At 44.2% G+C, this 19,193-nt stretch overlaps 1 protein-coding gene across 1 annotated transcript in view; it reads right to left on the bottom strand.

Annotated features, from left to right (window-relative positions):
* Positions 1 to 19,193, bottom strand: part of LOC133118207 (protocadherin-15-like) — a 145,518-nt gene that overhangs the window by 91,401 nt on the left and 34,924 nt on the right. The window contains exons 5-10 of the mRNA XM_061228017.1: positions 16,696 to 16,812; positions 15,799 to 15,909; positions 12,587 to 12,757; positions 4,857 to 4,965; positions 3,898 to 4,010; positions 564 to 770 (exon numbers count right to left, since the gene is read on the bottom strand). Of these exons, the coding sequence (XP_061084001.1) occupies positions 564 to 770; positions 3,898 to 4,010; positions 4,857 to 4,965; positions 12,587 to 12,757; positions 15,799 to 15,909; positions 16,696 to 16,812 (828 nt within the window). The remainder of the gene's footprint in view (positions 1 to 563; positions 771 to 3,897; positions 4,011 to 4,856; positions 4,966 to 12,586; positions 12,758 to 15,798; positions 15,910 to 16,695; positions 16,813 to 19,193) is intronic.

The raw sequence follows: 19,193 nt of genomic DNA, 5'->3' as shown, positions 1-19,193 counted from the left end.
CCTTGAAAAAACAACAATGCAGCACGAACATGACTCACTCACTGTAGAAATGTAATTATGCCACAAATTGCATCCAATATTGCAAAATGAAAAGTATATGATAAAAGATGATTAACAGAAATATGGAGTGGGTTTGATGTGAAATAATAAACCCGTGTTGAGTCAGTAGGTTAAACCAATGTTTTTGCTGAGGCACTTAATGAGCACTGATTAATGCTTCCCTTTTTGTCTTTGTGAATTTGTGCATTTAGGTTATCAACTACATTCTGAATCTCTGATGAGTTGTTTTTTTTTTTTTCACTCGCATACCTCACCATCTGTGTGAATTTGTGATTATTTCTGTTACCCAATGGATGTAAACTTACTGCCAACTTTACAGTGAACATTACTGCCGACTTAACAGTCAACATTATCGTCCAGCCAACATCACTGCCAACTTTACAGTCGACATGACTGACAACGTTACTATCAACTTTACTGCCAAATTAATATAATCTTGATATTACTGTCAAGTGCACAAAACAACAACAGGTCTGCAGGCTTGCTCCCAAGCTGAATCTTACCTCCTCGATGTCATTATCCAAGGCAATTATTCCCATTGGGGCTGTGAGGTTCATGTTGCTGGAGATGGTGGTACCCACGGGCGCTGACTCGATTACGAAGCCCTGGTAAGTGGACACTTGAAAGTACGGGGCCTGATTATTCTCATCCAGCACCTCAATGTGCAGACTAGCAAAGGCAGGGAGGGGGTGGCCATTATCCTGCTCTGCCTGAGAGAGAGAGAGAGAGAGAGAGAGAGAGAGAGAGAGGGAGAGAGGGGGAGAGAGAGAGAGAGAGAGAGAGAGAAAGGGAGAGAGGGGGAGAGAGAGGGAGGGAGAGAGAGACACAACTCTATTACAAGAACAAATGCCATCAATTGCATTTTGCCTGCATCTGTCCTGTCTTAGGTACACAGACAAAGGCCTTGCACTCTGTCTTGATTGGATGAATCAAGGATGGATGCCAACAGCTTTCGTCTTTGTAATTAAGATTTTGATGAATAGTGTACAGTACATTTACATGTACAGTATATAAATAATGCTTAATAACCATGTGTTAACCACATCTCGGTGGCTGCTAATGCATTTTTAAGGTGTTATGAAGTTTCAAGTTTGATTGAAGAAAAACTGAAAACTGATCAAGAGGCTCTTGACTGACAAGTGGAATCACACTGGAGTCTGAAATGCAGACGGCACCTGGCTTCTGACCAGACTGTGAATTGCAGGTATAGCAAATTGTACAGGTAAGGTACACATATTCAGCCAAATAAATGTAAAGGCAAATGTAATCACAGAAGCTCTGAAATCAATGGTTTCCATTTCCTTAACTGATTAGAGAAGGAATAAAGGCAGGGAGTCTGGGGGATTTGTGCGTGGGTGGGAAGTCGGATGCCCTCCGGACTGTCTCGCTCTGAAAATATTCTCTAATCCTCATGGTTGTTCGCATTAATCTTTTAGCCGCGCACCCCACTGGCTACAGCGCCGATGTTTTGAGTCACAGCCGTTTCCCAAAATCCCTTGCACAGCCGGCGCTGAACTTGGGACTCTCGGTGACGGCGCGGGAACCGCTGTGCTTTGTCCGTGCCGCAGATTACATGCCGGACCTCAAAGCAGCAGCGAATCTTGCCACGTAACAACGGCAAACACTTGGACAGAGGTAATAAAGAGCAGCGGAATCCATGCCAGGAAAACAACTCAGACACCCCAAGCCAGCCATTAGCAGCCTGCTATCCCTGATGCACCACCACAACCCAAATGCGACACACTGTTCCTGGTCCTAAGCTCTCCGGCTTACTTAAAAATACAACAGTATTAACACCTCTAAGCCGAAAGGAAAGTGCTGGAAATGGTGTATTTCAATATTAGAAAGGATTAATTATCCTTAAAAAGGCTTGACCGAGATCCTTTGACGTAGCTGTCAATCCTGCGCTGTGGAATCCACAGCAGAACATCGCCAGAGAGAAACAGCCATTAAATAAGGGCACGGGTCTCTTTGCACTGACAACCCAGGTCTTTAACACCATCACATCACGAGCCTGGCGGAAGAGAGAGAGAGCCTTCCTACTGCAGCTCAGAGAGAGAGAGAGGGAGAGAGGGAGAGAGAGAAAAGATACAGCGATAGACATACAGAGACAGAGCCAAAAGGAAAGCAAGGGAGAGAGAGAGAGATACAGAGAGAGGGGGTACTGAGAGAAAGATTAAGAAAGAGTGATGGGGACATTTTCACGAAGCATCTCATAATAGGATATGGCCTGGGTCGATTCTGTCTTTTCGCTCATAACTGACACAGTCAGGATATGGACAGGGTGACACTGACCCCACATCAGCACTCTCACACTGACAAGCGTTCTGATTCGACAGACTGCCTCTGCAGACCGCGGGAGGATAAACCCAACCTGTGACATCATAAAACCCGGATCCCAATATGTCATTCCGACATCGATTTCAGCGTTGGCCACAGCATGGACAATTTAAAAATGCTAAACTCATATGTATGGCCAAAATATGAATTCCACAGTATGAAGTGCGGGGCTTTGAGCATGGATTAGAACACAGAGCAGAGTCTATAGAGCTGTCTGTTCACTCTGTGGAGCAGGGGCTGCACTCTGCGGTTCATATATGTAATTATGTGTCGGCCTGTGCACAGATCTACAGTGGAACTGCACAAGTCAGGTCCCCAGGCCACACCGATGTGCAATACAATATAATGTAATTTATCCCATGAGAGGTTATTTAGCAGATTGATTCCTCTCTCTTGGGCACTGCTTGGGGTGATGTAGGATTACATTCACAAAAGCCATTTCATGGCATTACTCAACACTCATAGCATTCTGCAGGAAATACATGTCTATACTGTATAAGTATGTATGCATGTATACCTGTACGGGAGTATACATATTTTATTTATACGTACATACAGTTGTATGAAAAAGTGTGGCACCCAGGTCAAAAGTGTATATTACAATGAATCTCAGTGAAGCTGATCCGACCTCTACACGGTACGAAGTTAAACTATGAATACATGGTAACTATTTATTAGCACATTTTATACACTCTAAATAATAAACTAAAGCAACATTGCCAGTTGATACTTCGTATCATCCTGTTGCAGATCTGAAACAGCTTCCAGGCACTTTCTGTTCTCACCAGGGTCGTTCTATTGTCGCGTTTTGACCTTTTCCCCCGCACTCTTCACTGCAGAGCTCTTCTAGCTCTGAGACACGCGTAGCTGTCCTTTCACGCCCCGCACGTTTCAGATCTCCCCACAGATTTGAAATAATATTCAAGTGTGGGCACTGTGACGGCCGCCCAGTAACCTTCATCTTTTCTTTCCTCTAAGTACTTCACGGTCGAATCGATGCTACGCTCGGGATCACTGGCGTACTAAAAGCTCCATCTGCAGCCAAGTTTGAGCTTCCTGGAGGAGGGTGGTGGGGGTGGGCGAAATGTCATGACACTGGCAGGGGTTCATGACTCCACTGACCGTAAGAGCCCCAGTATGTGTAAATGCAAAACAAAAAGGAAAACAAACAAACGATAAATGATGTCATATCAAATATCACCACCATATTTCATGTTCCACAGAAGGTGATATTCTTTCAATGTAAGTGGCCTTTTTCTGATGCCAGACTCCACCTGTCTGTACATCCAGCATTCAGTTCCACATTCGGATGGAAAACTTTGATTAGAAGCAGGTTTTAAGGTCAGATGACCAGAGTATTGAGTCTTTTTGGCAGGACGGACATCAAAACAACAATAATCGCACTGAAAAGGAGGCAGAGCCGACGGCGAAATATAGCGGCAAATCTTTGATGCGGGTATTTCGCTTGCTGCCGTTCCACAGAGTTATCATAATTACCTTGATTACCAAGTCAAAGGTGTGGTAGAGGTCCCGGCTGATTGGCTGCAGGACCCGCAGCTCAGCGGTGGTTTTGTTGAGTGTGAAGAATTCGCCGTAGTTCTCCGGTTTGCCTGGAAATGAATTCGCAGGGAGTGATTGAGGTGCTCCGCGACTGTGCGCTTAGTGCAAGATTAAGTTGAGAAACGCAGATTCACCAGCATGGCGCGGAGCTGAAGAAATGACTCACCATTACCGCAAAGAGCCAATAAAGGACAGCGTTTAGACTTAACTACCGAGTTCGTGACTGGAACGGAAAATCTCATCTACCATTTTACATTTTCTTATTCAGAATGCAAGAAAAATGAAGCACAGAATCCTACTTCACGACATGTCACAGCAAACTTTTCAGTGCAAAATTATCTGACAGGGCATATTTCATTCTGATGAAGGTCATTTTCTCCATCTCCATCAACTGTTAGAGTTGCAGGTTGAGCTCATAAATCCATAGAGGGAGGTGGAGAGTGAACCAGGACCTCGAACACCCCATGACCTGGCAGAACTCAGCCAGAAACTAACTTTTTAGGTGCGGGTAAAAAAAATTACAAATTTAAAACACTCGTGCAGGTGCCTGAAAAATGTATGATAAAACATGTTATTAACTGAAAATTAATACTGAATATTAGTAAAAACAGATGCTTCTTTTAAAATGGTTCATTTTACAGGTGTCTCAAGCGTTAAACATTGAGACATGGCCGACTTTACAGGAAGCTCCGCATCAGTTATGGGAAGGTCATGTGACACCCCCCCTCCCCCGACCCTCCCATCCCCAATCTGCGGCAGAGTTCCTCAATGTGTCCCACAGGGACCGAGCAGGCCAGCTAATTTAATGCTGCTTTCACGCTCGATCCCTCTCTCCCCTGACGGCGGGCCAAGTCGAAATCGGTGAGCAATCAGCAAAGCTTTCGGTGGATACGTACCGACCAGGATGGAGAACAGGACACCGGGCCGATCGGAGGGAGGCTGGATGTTCCGGTCTTGATCCACTGCCCGGATGTTGGGTGTGACGTTGACCGGGTTAATTCTGCTCTGAAAGAGGGGTTGTGGGTCAGGGAGTTAAAGGTGTTCTGAGATCATTTTCACACAAACTGCTATAAGGCAGGCTGAGAAATCCAGGAGAAATCATAAAATAAAACCGTCATTTCCTCTCTAAACGGGTTGAAGAGGTGGAGAGAGATAAATGCTTCTGCGTGAGTGGTTCTGTTTGTTGTTTGTTTTGCTTCGCTACAGCTATGAAAAAGCTAATGTTCCCGACCCCATTTCCAGCCAGGGCAGCCTGGACTAATGTGCAGACCCGAAAAACTGTGCCATGATTCCTGAAGGGGCCGGCACAGGGCAGCGCAGATTAGCACCAGGCTTGCTTGTGATGGGCTGCAGAACACCTTCCCGCGCGTCCCTTCCTGACAGGCGGCTGTGGCTAACGTGGCGGACATCTTGTGTAAATCTATCGAGTTACAGAGCGCTGACACCGAAGGCAGTTCTTTCATACTGCCACCTGCTTCCTGAATAAACAAACAGTACATTTTGTCAATTCGTGCTCATCTTCCTGAATGCAGCGTGTGCAGCTTGAGCAATAGCCCACTTGAGGAAACGGAGAATTATGCTCCATTTGCTATATTAAGGTACAAGTGCCCCAATCCGAAGTTATTTCTTATTCTCTGCTATATGCTTCCATGTGGCTCACAGAGGTGCAGAGCATAGGCTTGCTATAGAGAGGACCCCCCCCCGGCCTCATTGTAATGGTGTGAAATCAAACCTCCCTACACCAGCTATGATTACTCGCTACAATAGCCTTGCTCACATAGCCAGTGGCTTCACTGTTCTACAGCTGCACCATATACAGTAGCACCAGAGGAACAAGTAATGCATGAGTAATCACTACTCACACACACACACACACACACTCATACACAAACAAACACACATGCAGGTATATAGGCACATCCACGCCCACACAAACACAGAGTCACATGCATGTACACCTACACAAACACAAACACAAGCAGACACAACACATGCAGACACACACACACACACACACACACACACATAGGCACACACACACACACACACACACACACACACACACAGATCTGAACCGAGCACCATGATTCCAGGGCTCTGCGATTTCCCCTCACAGTCAAAAAGAAGCCCAGGTGTGGGGCTGTCCTGTCTGCCTGGGGTGTTTGGTTAAAGCACTCATCCTCATCGCCGGTGACAGCAGCCCTGCGGGTAACTACAGGACTGACCACTGTTTCACCCGAGGAGCTGAGTTTCTGCACAACAGCACCCCCTCTGGCCAGACAAACGCCTGCAGTCAGCCTCCGGCAGCTCAGCCGCTGGGCCAGCGCGCGGAAAGGAGCGACGTCTGGCTGGGTCTCAAACCGTGCTCTTCAGGGGGCCACGCAGACAGCACCGGCTTACAAATGTGATTAGGACAAATTTAATATGGGAGTTAAAAAGGCAGAATACATGAGATAAGCTACAGTGAGAAGAAAAAATATCTTAGTACAGACAAATAAAGTTCAAAGCAAAGGCAATTTGGCCCCCCTACAATGTTCTGATATCTGCTTAAATAAATCCATTTAGAGGTGGGATAATTGTCCCTTACACTGCTCTATGGTTATAAAACTGAGCCAAAAAGCCGCGTACCACAAAGAGGAGGCAGGCTGACAACTGTGACATGTCACACATTCAGAAGTTAAAAAATGAAATGCAAAATCACAAAGTGCTGTGCACTTAACAGCCAGGCTTTTAATATTAATTATAAATCACTGTTCCCACTCTCAGCAAATGCAGAACAGGATTCACAAAGTTCCCCGGCCAATTTTTAACCAGGAGGGGCACAGAACCGTGGGGCAAGGCTACTGGATAGACACAAGGATTCTGGGAAGGTCTCGCCAAACGGAGTCTCGATCTACAGAGGCCTGCAGTGGCCCCAGTAAAAAGACTTCCGCTTGTCTCTGACTATCTGCAGCTTATTGAAAACTGGAGACGGTCCTCTTTCCTTTCCATCCAAATTGACTTTTTCCCTCACCAACAGCTGAGTCACAAACCAGCGTCAGGTGCATTGTCATGTGTATGGGCTGGAAATTGAATATGGGTGTCTTTAGAATCAGCTGCCACAAAAGAGACAGAGACAGCGAGGCGATGTGTGCGCGCGTGTGTGTGTGTGTTTGTGTGTCTGTGTGCATGTGTGTGTGTGTGTGTGTGTGGGTGCATGTTTGTGTTTGTGTACCTGTGTGTGCCTGTGTGTGCGTGTGTGTTTGTCTTTGTGCAGGGACAAGAGAGTAGTGATTGTCATAGTTACAGCAAAGCTTGGTTTTCTTTCAAATACAAAGGGAAATGCACTAAAGCGGTCGGACTGCTGATTCAGTGCGGAGGCAGAGAGTTTTAACTGTATGAGTGTGATAAGGTCAGCAGTTAAAGTAAGGACACCCCCCCTCCTCCTCCTCCCCAGCACGCCCTAACACCCCCCCCCCCCCCCCCAGCGTCTGTCTCTACCCTCCTGTGGTCTGGCTGTCAACAAACGTGCGTGCCACATGTCACCTGTCAGGCTGGAGGCCACGGAGTGAAATCTCTGATCCCTGTCATCGCTGCACCTGCGCCCCCCCCCTCCCCGCCGGGCCGACCCCCCGTGTTCAGCCTCCGCTCCCTCCGGGAGGCTGGGCTCGGCTGTCAGAGCAAACAAACGCACCCCGGAAAAACTTCCGCAAGGCACCGGGTCACAGGAATGTAATAAGAGTAGAAAAGACTTACACTCGCTTAATGCTCCAAAAAAACTAATAGTGTTTATTTTACCATGCAGACGGCTGACATTTCCACCACATCGGTCTCTGTCAGAACACGGGTTACTGTTCAAATGTTCTCCCATACAGGAGGTGCGTGAGGCTAGGTTTGGCTTCCTGCTGAAAATGAAGCTTATTTGCCTCTTGCTTTCTCCTTTCAATTTGCCCACCTTTTCTTTGAATTTAAGAAACTTAGAACAATGTAAGCAAAGATGCAACTGGTATATAGAACCTTCAGCAGACATGACTGTGCAGACCAGTGCATTTGCTTCCTTCAATTATGAAGCCATCCTATATTTCAGACTTCTGAGATATAGCAGCAAGCAAAATAGGGATCAGCCAGCAAATTGTTGCCTCACACCATCAACAGCTAGGTACAAAACATGAGTATGAACCTGCACAACAGTAAATATTTAAGCCAGAGATGGATCAGTTTTCTTGCCTTCTGGCCATAATTACTTAATTAGCCCTAACATTTACACCTTCTGACATTTTATTTACTGTACAGTTCTTGATAAGAATGATCGCTGATGACTCCTTGTGTCTCTACCGTGCTGTAAAATCCAGCTATGACCAGTTTGAACCAGCTACTTGAGCTGGTCAAAGCATGTTAAGCGGGGAACTAGTCTGAACAGTTCAACCAGCTATGAACTGTTTCAAAATCTAGCTTGAGCTGTTTTTTTTTATCAGCAGGGTATGTCACACATTTGACTGTGATCTAACCTACCAGCATTGGTGTGTATAGCCAGTTAGCTCATTTAGCCAGGCTAATTGGTGGAAATAAAAACCTGCTTGCACATCAGCCCTCCAGGAGCATAATTGCCCACCCTTGGTTTAGGCATTTAGCAGATGCTGGTATCCAGGGAGACTGATACAGCCTACAGTTGTACATGCAATACATTTAAACAGCTGGATATGAACTGAAGCAGCTGAACACCTTGCTCAAGGGTACACTATAAGTGTCCTTGCTGGGAGTCGAACCTGAGGTCCTCTCAGTTACTGTACATGCCCTGTCCCATAGCCATTAGGCCACACTGCTACACTATGCCACCTTACCTTGTGTGTATTTAATTTCACATTCTTAGTATCCCTGTGGTGAAAGGAGATGACAAGGTAACCCTTCACAATAAGGTCACATGAATTGGCATGTATTTCATAATGTATTAGTTACATGAATATTTATACATTAGCAAACCATAGGATACATGTATAATTAGTTAAGCATTAAAAGGTACATTAACTGGTTTCCAATATGAATTGGCATGAACTAATGCAGCTGTTGAACAGCTAAACTTAGTAGTTTGATAGTTAAAAACTACAATAGTTAATGCGAGTACATGTAACCATATTGTAAAGTGGTACCGATGACTTGCGGTTCTGCCTGGCTGTGATGCCTCATTTCTTCACTGTCAGCAGGTGCACCAGATTTGGATATCATCTGTTCTGCTGGTTGGACTACTAATTTATGCTCAGAGCCAAACAAATGAACAAATCAAGTGTTTCAAGTTAAACTGCATTTGTTGCATTCACGGATTTGTGGTTTTCAGTGTGTCAGATGGATTTCTGTTGACTTTAACTTTGAATTTGGTTGTAAGTCACTGGCTTAGACTATATATCTACAGTGTAGTCTACACTGCTCAAACATTGACAGTCACCCAGGAAAACTGAAACTACCAAGCAAACAGATCTATTGCCATTATTAAGTTATTACGTTGGTTTTTACGACATTTAATTTGTGACTAAGTACTAACTTACGTGAGCTTTTGGGCAGTATTAATGCCCCTAAATTAGAGTTGATGCTTTTCCTCAGATAATTGTGCAGGTTTGAGCAGAAGTGTCCCTAACAGCCATATTGTATGTACTTCAATAATTTGAAGGAAACACTCGACCAGAGAACACAAAAACCTGTCCTTCGGATATGAGAGATCTGTTCTTGAAGAGACTGATGAACAACTCAATACTCACTCCACAGTGCCAAGGATGGAAGGACGAGAGTTAAAAATAAGTGCACCGCGATAAAATAACATGCACCTTTTAAGGGAATTCGTCATCTGTTGACAAGCAGTCAGATTCTGTGTTGTAGCACTAGTTCCAGGGCTGCACTTTTTGCTATTAACTTCCTTGCAGCAATGCAAGGCCCTCCTCTGTAACTCTGATACGGGGCCTGTCCTTCAGCCCGAGCCAAACGGCCTCACTGAAGTACCGCGCGGAGATGAGCTGCCGGTCTTATCTGGCAGCGCACCGTTGTTCATAGCGGTTGGCCCACTAGAGAGGTGATTATCATCCGCCACAAGTGTTAGATTGAAAGGCGAATTGGTTCGAAACCGATTGTTTTAATTTACTTTTGAAAGAGTGGTGGATTCCCAGAGATAACCTTAGATATCATTATCCAGTTGTCATGGATACTTCCATGAAATGAGCGAGAGGCCCAAAACAGCACACAAAGAGGAGCCGGGGCAGGAGGCGGGTGTAAGGTAATTCACATTTACTGTGACTGTCTGACAAGCTTGATAAGTGTCTGATTCCATGGCTGCTGGATACTGTCTATACCTGAGGAAAGGAATCTCGCCTCAAGCCTGATCATAAGCCCAGTGTCGATCAACATTCTGTGGATGTACAGTATATATTTGACTACTGCTGAATCACTAATTACTTCCAATAATGTGTCCTAAGTTTGTTAAGAATTGCAAACATTAAAACATAATGGCATCCATTCAACATAATATTGGAAATAAATGTGGCCCTATTAAAGCTGCAAGTTATTTCTTTGAGTTTCAAACTAAATGTGATCAGGGAGCGATTGTGAGAACTGTTGTGACTTGGCCAACCTATTCACCCTCTACTGCCCTCTGGTGTACAGGTGTCAAACGGCAGTCCTGCATTAAAGTCATTAATTCGCTAAAGAGTCCACACACTTACCTGATTGAAAGGAAACCACCAAAAGCCGCAGGCCCCAAGGTACCCTGGGAATTTAGTTTGACACTCCTTCTCTAGTGAGTGGCACCTCTGACACCTACACACTCAGTGTGCAAGTGGGACTCCATTTTAGGTCAGTTTCCACCAATTGTAGTATGCTCACTTCAGAATACTGACAACCCTCTTTAATAGGAGGTAAAATTAGATATGTAATAATCTATTTAATAATGTAATCATTTTGAGCTGTTGAACACAACATTTACCTCAGAGACATTCTCCTGCCTTTATAGGCCTGAGGGAAGACTCTCTGTCCATTTTTTCCGGAATCTTCCTCAATGACGTCAATTAATTTCAGACTCAAACACGTAACAAGTTAAAACACAACAGCGTTAAATTGAAGGTCACCAGTGTATACTGGAGGGGTAAAAGTCACATGACTTGTTTTCAGAAACCAATTTTGAGAAAAGCGCTCAGGCAATCATGTTAGACACCACCACAGGGCAGGGGAAGAAGGAAAGCCATTTCCTCAGCTGCAGAACTGAAGGCGCTTTGCCTCTGATGACAAATTTTCCATATGAATTATAAGTCATTTCTATTACTCACTGACAATACTAATGAATCCAGGGTCTTACACTATATACTTATATATCACATTTATGCTTTTTGGCTATTTTATCCGTATTCGTGCTTGATGAATCACATTAAAAGACTGCAGTGAAGATGAACTTATTAATAAAATGTATCGTTTTAATTATAGCACACATATGTTTTGAATAATGTAGAATGCCATTATTACAATTTACATTCTACAGTTTAAAACAATGTATTTTTCAATGCTTGATTATTGATGAAATCATATTATGTTTTATAAATGATTCAATTCCTTTCTATTCGTTACACAAAGCATTGCACTTGGGGTATGAAATAGAATTAAGCGTGCTTAATTTGTCTTCTTTGAAGCAACAACTGAGGGAAGTTCATGACATCTGATATTATCATGCTGAAAGTGCATTCTGTATGAGGAGAGCACTGTGTTCTATTACATAAATAATGCTGCCAGCTCTTCCTGTTCTGCGTACTTCTACTGCAGTGTGATATTAGTATTGTTGCGCTACCTCTTTTTGTAAACGACTGTTTGTGAAGAAACAGTCATTTATTAACCCCATTCCATAAAGCAGTAAGCACTATGTGCTTAAAGTGACAAGCACATATTGAGCAGCCTTGTGTATCACAGCCTCCATCCAGCTTGGGTGGAGGCACTTCACTGTAAACCTGAAGAACTTTTGTAATCGGTTCCATCTCCACTGCTGAATCATCCCAGCAGTGATTTAAAGGGAAAGGAGACACACATCATCACGCGGTAAGGCTGACGGCGTTGAGCAGAATACGAATTTCAGACTGTCGACCGACGCATGCACATGGGTTCTTTAGTAGGACTCCCAGATCTCAAGGACCAGTAAATAAAGGGCTGTGCTTGCAAAGTAAAAATACTATTATCTTTTTCACCAACCGAGCTCAACCTGAGCAGTAAAACAAAAACAACAACAAAAGCAACAAAGACAACATTCAACAAAAAAAAAGAAAAAAAGACACTAAAGAAGAAAAGACTGTGTAGATTGCAGATGCTGAATGCAAAGAGCAAAGGGAAGGCCTGGCTGTGGGCTTCCACTCCAGGATGAATGGTGCTTGTGCTGTTTCTTGAAAATTGCATTCTGAAAACAATATAGCATAAGACCTTGCTTTGGCTGAGGAAAGGGCTTAGCTTCAATCTCAGTGCCACTTGCAGCCTGGGCCGCATGTTAGCGAGGGGACTTACTGTAATAGTACAGAGTGAGCTACAGCAAAGGGAGTTAATAGTGCACAGTGCGCTACAGCAAAGGGAGTTAATAGTGCACAGTGCGCTACAGTGAGAGGGCTTAATAGTGCACATTAATGAGAGGACTTACTGGGTCAGTGAGCTCTGGTATGGCCGCTCTGAAGATGATGGGTCTGCAGTCGCGGGTGTTGTTGACCAGGGTGCAGGGCAGAAACATGGGCCCCAGGTCATCTCCGTCCAGCACGTCCACTGTCAGCGTTGTAGTGGTGGTCCTCCGGTTGAGAAAATACAGGGCACGGTCCTACCGGAGAAAGTAGGGGTGTCATAAATGCATTTTCCTATTACAAGTACATTATACACTTCGTGGATGCTCATTTCTACACGGCTTATATTTCTACATTCAATGCACTCATGCAGCTGTATATTTCCAGAAGGGATTCAGGATAGATATCTTGATGATGGGTACAACTGCAGTGCCATCCCTGAGAACTGTACCCGTAACATCTGACTAACAAACTCAGCTCTTTAACCGTCAAACTACACTACTTCCTTCTGTTTACTGTTCACAGTCTGCTGACACAGTATGCTAAACCCTGAAGGCTAAAGGCTGTTTTATACTTACTGTGTAGTCGGTATGGGTTGCGTGATTTGTGCCGTGTGCAGCACTCGCAAACGGGCAGAGCATTTACACTTGATTTGACAGGTTGTGCAAGTCCCCTAATCACATTTCTGGTATAAAATATGAAGGCTTTTACATATTCATTAATAGATAAAGTATTCAGGTATCATCCAACCTCTTCCGATTGCATCTAATCAAACCCCTGCTTATCGTATAAAACAGCCTTAAAGATGGAAAAGTATGAAGCTACATGAAGAAGGTCCAATCAGAGATTAACTGACTTCAACTAATCATCGTGTCTTGCAGTGTACTGCAAAACCTCTCAATTGGTTCAGGCCAATGACTGACAGCTCCACATCTATGGGGCTTGTGAAACGTCTCTATTCTACCCCTAGTTGAAGATGCTTTACGACTAGCTTGTGTCATTATGAATTTGCCTCAGTAATTAAGACCCACTTTCACTCCAAGATTTTGTGCATGCCACCCCACGTGCATATATTTTGGTTTTATTCTGCAGCCCAGTTTTTATGTTAGCTCTCTAACTGCTGTGAGGTGGGTACAGAAGCTTTAACGTCTCTATAATGAGCACTACTCCTATAGACAGCTGAGAGATTAATGTTAAGTACCACCAGTAAGTCCTCTGCAGAGGCCAATTCAGCAGACACCGTTATCTTACGACGGCAGACTCTAATGTACATATACAGACGCATCACAGGGAGACCCAATACAGATATACAGTACACACTAGCCCGCTAACGTAAACCTGTGCGTCTGTGCGTTTACAGTCAAACCACCAAGCAGCTTCCTCTAAAGGTTAACTCAGTATGGCCTCTGATACACCCGGGCATCCTCTGCCACACTACTGAGAGTGTGAGAGTCATTAGTCCCCAGCTATTTCAGTCAGGCAAACCTGCAATATCACCTACTTTCATTTGGCTTCCGCAATTCCCCAGTTGGGAAAACAAAGGAAGCAATTTGCCCTTCTCTCAAGAGCCGGATGTTTTTAACCCCAGGACACCAAAAGTACTGTCAACCCTAGGTTGTCCTCCAGTAGAACCCAAATTTAATTGATAAATTAATGAATTAACAATAAAACTCCTTCTCAAAAAAACAACATGGAAATGGATTCAGTTATAAAAAACTGTTGAAATGTTTACTGAAGCTATACACCTGCACCGGCTCTTGGCTCAGGTTAAGCTTTCAATTAATGTGTCTCTGTTCCCCCAAAGACACAGTTTGATAGTCCTGCAGAAATCCAATCTGTAATTTAGATAGCTAAAAATAACTCCACCTCGGTATCTGGTAAGACAAAAAGCCATTATTTAAAAAGTCCTTTAAATAAATGGAGGCAGTTTAATCAGCTGCGTCCCTGTTTTAAATTTCGGTATCTTTCCCCGGCAGTGAAAAAGAGCTTCATTTTCATCTTAGAAAAGCACTCCATGAAACATGGGCCCGTGGACATTAAGACTGCGGGGTGCTGGGTTTCACAGCCTGTGGAGTCACATTAATATGTTTCATTACTTCTGTGTGATTGCTTACAGCAACGCTCAAGTGTTTGACTAGAGTAAATAACATTCATAGTGTAATATTGGGCTTACATGGTCTGAAGGAGCGGGAGCAATTGTCACCAACCACTCAAGTGTTGGTTTAGTAATGAGTGCAATAAAGAGACTCTGCAGAGCTACGTAAACGAATCAGACTGCACCACTGTCCGAGGCAGGAGGCATGTCCCTTAAATGAGTGAGCTAAGCCCGTTCATTTTCTTACGCTAACACACAACGTACGAGTGTCGTAAATGAAACTGGTTTAATATTGTGTACATTATTGTGCATGCTTCATTTCAGCTTTCTCATTTGCTAGGTTCAGTACTGGCCAAGTTGTTTTGGACTCTCTCGGCAGAAGGTTATACGTTAGAACCTCGGGCAAGACATTGTTCTTTAAAGGAAGGTTCTTATCTTTAGTGAAGCCTTTTAGCTGCCTGAACTGCTTAAGTGTATGAGCAGATTAGCATTGCTTTGAAGAAAAAAAATAAATAGTGTAAGCCTTTCAGTGGCGAGACTGAATTCCGGCCAACTGCGATGCAGTTCCCTCCTGCTTTTAACAGACAGATAGATCCTGCAGGGTCAGTCTTATCATATTACTTATAACCTCCTCTGATCCAAGTATCCTCACAACATTTCCAAACACTGCGCGGAGACAAATGCTGATGAGAGCCAGCTGTCACGAAAGCTTTTCCAATTCAGCAGAAGGAAGACGGACCTTCCGAGACCCCGGAGAGGAAAAAAGAGGCTTTTCTCGTCGCGCTTCTCACTGTCTCGGTTGCGCATTCATTTTGACAAGATTGTCCTTTGTCCATTCAAGACATATGGCATCGGTGTAAAAGGGGGAGGGGGGGGGTTAAATTGAATTTTATGGCAAATGGCTATCATCAAATGGCGCCACCTTTCATTACTGACATGAAATTCCTTCTTTGGCCTTTTCTGGAAATACATTTTGAGATTCTTTCTCTCTTCTGACCTTTATAAAAGCAAAAACCTCACATACGCACCCATACTGCAGACGGAAAACATAAACGAATATACAATATGACATAACGGGTGACAGTATTCAGCGATTCTTTCATTCACCACATACTGTGTATTTATGCACATATTTAGTGGGCCATTGTCGCGTGATTGCCTATTGAGCGTCCATTTTGTGTGTGATGTGAGCGGGAGGCTTACGTTAGCCTGAATGACGACCAGGTAGCGGGTCCTCTCCTCATAGTTGAGCCTCTCTCTCAGCACCACTGCTCCAGACAGAGGTAGTGGGATGCTGAAGGTACTGTTTAAACTCTGCAGGAGTGAAAGGGGTTATTAAGAGAGGACAGACAGACACTGGAGTCTCAACAGCTCCTAGCAAAGGTGGAAAATCCAGGTTCAGAAAGTACAAGTTCTAATTACTGCAATCCCTCAGTCATTACGTAGACCTAATGAGTGAAATCAACTGTCTGAGTTGATGAGTGGAAGACACACCTGGCAGGACTTTTACATTCTGACCCCTGGACCTCCACCTTTGTCTCAGCACTACACAGAAGGCGATGAGGATTACTGAGGTTCTTCCTGCACTTGCTCTGTGGTACCAGTCTGAATCTGCCTGGAATGGCAATAATGTCTGCTGCTCCCTTGTATTACTGCTACACCTGTGCTGGATTTGTGGAATAAAGCTGGATTTCTCTCCTGAGCTAACATGTTCTGACTTCACTGGGCAGGGGAAGTTTATACAGTTGTATGCCTAAGCGATTAAACCTGAAACACGAGCAAACAAAACTCAACGTGTCCAATGCAAACACCCCTGAACCGGGTGCCAGCCCGGCACATAGCACAGAGAATGAGTTGCCTCGCTTTCAGCCGGACAAAAACCAACAAGATCTGTGTTAGAAAAGATGAGGAGGCCTACCTGTATCCACCACAACTGTGAGCTCGGATAAATACCCTTCCCCCATCACCAAACACGCAAATGTCTATGAATGTCCCTGAACAAATATTTATCAGCACAAGCAATGCTGGGTAAGTGGCCAGACTTTGCGTGGTGACCTCTATATTTCCACGCAAGAACCGGTTGAGTTTATTTCCACCTACCGGGTCGTTGGGGTCGTACAGGATGGAGTACGAGATCTGACCGTTCGGCCCGTCGTCGATATCCGTGGCGCCGTTTCCGGAAAACCCGGTGAAGATGGTGGTCCCGATCGGAGTGAGCTGGAAGACAGGAGTGGAGGGACGGGAATGAGAACCCTATCCACCCTATAACCACGGTGGTCTGTGGAGGCCTCCCAGGAGGGACCTCATCACAGGTCATTCATGCTTTGCAATCATGACACTTTTGAGGAGAGGAGAACATCGGTCCGGCAATGGCCGATAAGCCAGACTGGTTTAGGATGCCGCAGGCTCCGTAACGAGGAGAAAGGCAGGCAGACACACGCAGACACCTGTCAGATGTGTTTGTGCCCTTGTATTGCTTTCAGACGCTGCACATCAGAGGTCGTAGGTCAGAGTGAGGTCCGTGGGGTCGGATTGTGTGGTATTGTCAGTCGCTGTGCTGGCTGCCCGGGTATGTTTCTAGCCCCCGCTCTGACAGGCAGTACAGCCATCACGAGCCACCAGAAATGTCAGAGACAGAACCGTCTGACCCAAAGAGCGTGGCTTTTTGACGGCTTAATAAAACAAGCCAAAATCTTTCACCGTTTCTCTGCGATGGGCCTTCATACCTCATGTCAAATCCCTCCATTAATTCATCATCGAGGACATGATTATTCATTACTTCAACAGTTATGCCATCAACTGTGGCTTTAGGGCGCTGTCTGCTAATGTGATGTCTTCAGGGTTTCATCTACAGCAAGCATTTAAAAAGATGGTCTTTAGCATGCTTTTAAAGGGGCAATTTGTTCTGTAGCAAGTATTTACATGGATAATTCACTTTTATGTGGTGTCTTATATTATTTTAGTTTTAGTGCCTGGTTTTGATTGGCCCGGTAAGTTTTGTGTCAGATGTAAGAAATGTAGATATTTACTGTAGACACATTTCCGTTGATCTGCTAGCAGGCTTTACAATCGCAGGGCCTCTCGGTGTTCTGCCAGTACTGTACATTTAGCAAGCACTCGTCGCTAACTCGGTTGTTGAAAAATGTGCTAATTATACATCAGCTGTTGCAGGACAAGCGATAAAAACCAAAGAAATGTAAAATCGACAAATGAGTGCACGACCCAGAATTACGACAGCGTTATTAATTTCAGTGAATTAAAAGTGTCACGCATCTGGTTTTGGCAATGTTGAAATTAAATTGGGATATAATATTGCAGTACTAAATAAGTCGATTAAATGACAGCATTGTAAGACACTGCAGAATATTTAATGGACTGCCTAGGAACAGGACCACATTTCTGCTTTGAATTATGACTAATAAGAATAATAATCTTTCTGTCAGACATTTAATCCAAAGGAGGGTGGATGAGATTTAGTTGAACGAACTGACATCAAAGTAACAGATTTACTGTCGATGAAGTTACACGGGATAGCTGTCAGAAAATAGTGCAGCCCCCTGCTGGAGGAGAAGATAATAGAAAAATGATCGGGAGACTTTTTTTTTTGAGCCAACAAAACATAAAACATAAAATATGGCGAGCCTTGATGACTCTGACAAAAGACAAGGCACGCTTGCTCAAACAGGGTCATACAAATATAAGAATATAATATATTTTTAATGAAAGTGTCAGAATTTGTCATTTATTTTCGGCTGATCATTTCAATTGAAAGTTCACATGCCCAGGATCTGTCGCAATTTGTGATGATAATCGGCGCCGCACAAAAGGAATGGCTTAGGTTGTGAAGCAAATGACAAACACTATCCTTTTCTCATGATCCCATTTGTGTCTCCGATGTCAGATTCCGACTCCGATCAAATCACTCTTCCCGGCATTTACATTTTGGCGGCATTGCATCACCACCCGAGCGTATCTCCGCCGTTCGGATGCTGATTACATTTCATACGGAGATTTATATCATTGGGGTTTCATAAGGGAAACGATTATAGGACACGGAGATGTCTCCACATGTCACAGTTTCTGAGGCGAGTGTCAACAGTTTTGATTATATCTTGGTTATGCGTTCGATCGATGCGCTTCAATCGACGCAGCCTGCTGGAGGAAGTCTTGAGGTGGCTGCTCCTGTGTTTCTCCACCCTGGTTCTATGCATTGTTCGTCTGTACAACAAAACCCACAAGTGGCCCTCTCCCCCCATCACCAAACATAAACATGCTCATTCAACTCGTGTGTGGTGGCCTCTATATTTCTGTACAGGAACTGGACCCATTCTCTGGTGTCACATACAACATTTCCCCCCTTGGTTAAACCAAATAGAATTCACAGGCACATTTACGTCTGTGATTGAGCGATATACACTATATAACTGAAAATGTACATTTCATAAATACCTACCTAAGATTCCATGCAGAACGCATAAATCAAAGTATACAAAGATACAAGACATGCACAGAGATATAGTTCATTATTTCTGTGATGTTTCCAAAAATGCCGTTTTGCATGAATACCTTCATTATACCTTATTTAACTTCCTACCAAC

Source organism: Conger conger, chromosome 18, assembly GCF_963514075.1.
Source record: "Conger conger chromosome 18, fConCon1.1, whole genome shotgun sequence".
NCBI lineage: Eukaryota > Metazoa > Chordata > Actinopteri > Anguilliformes > Congridae > Conger > Conger conger.
The sequence above is the reverse complement of the archived record's forward strand: the minus strand, read 5'-3'. Positions and strand labels throughout refer to the sequence as shown.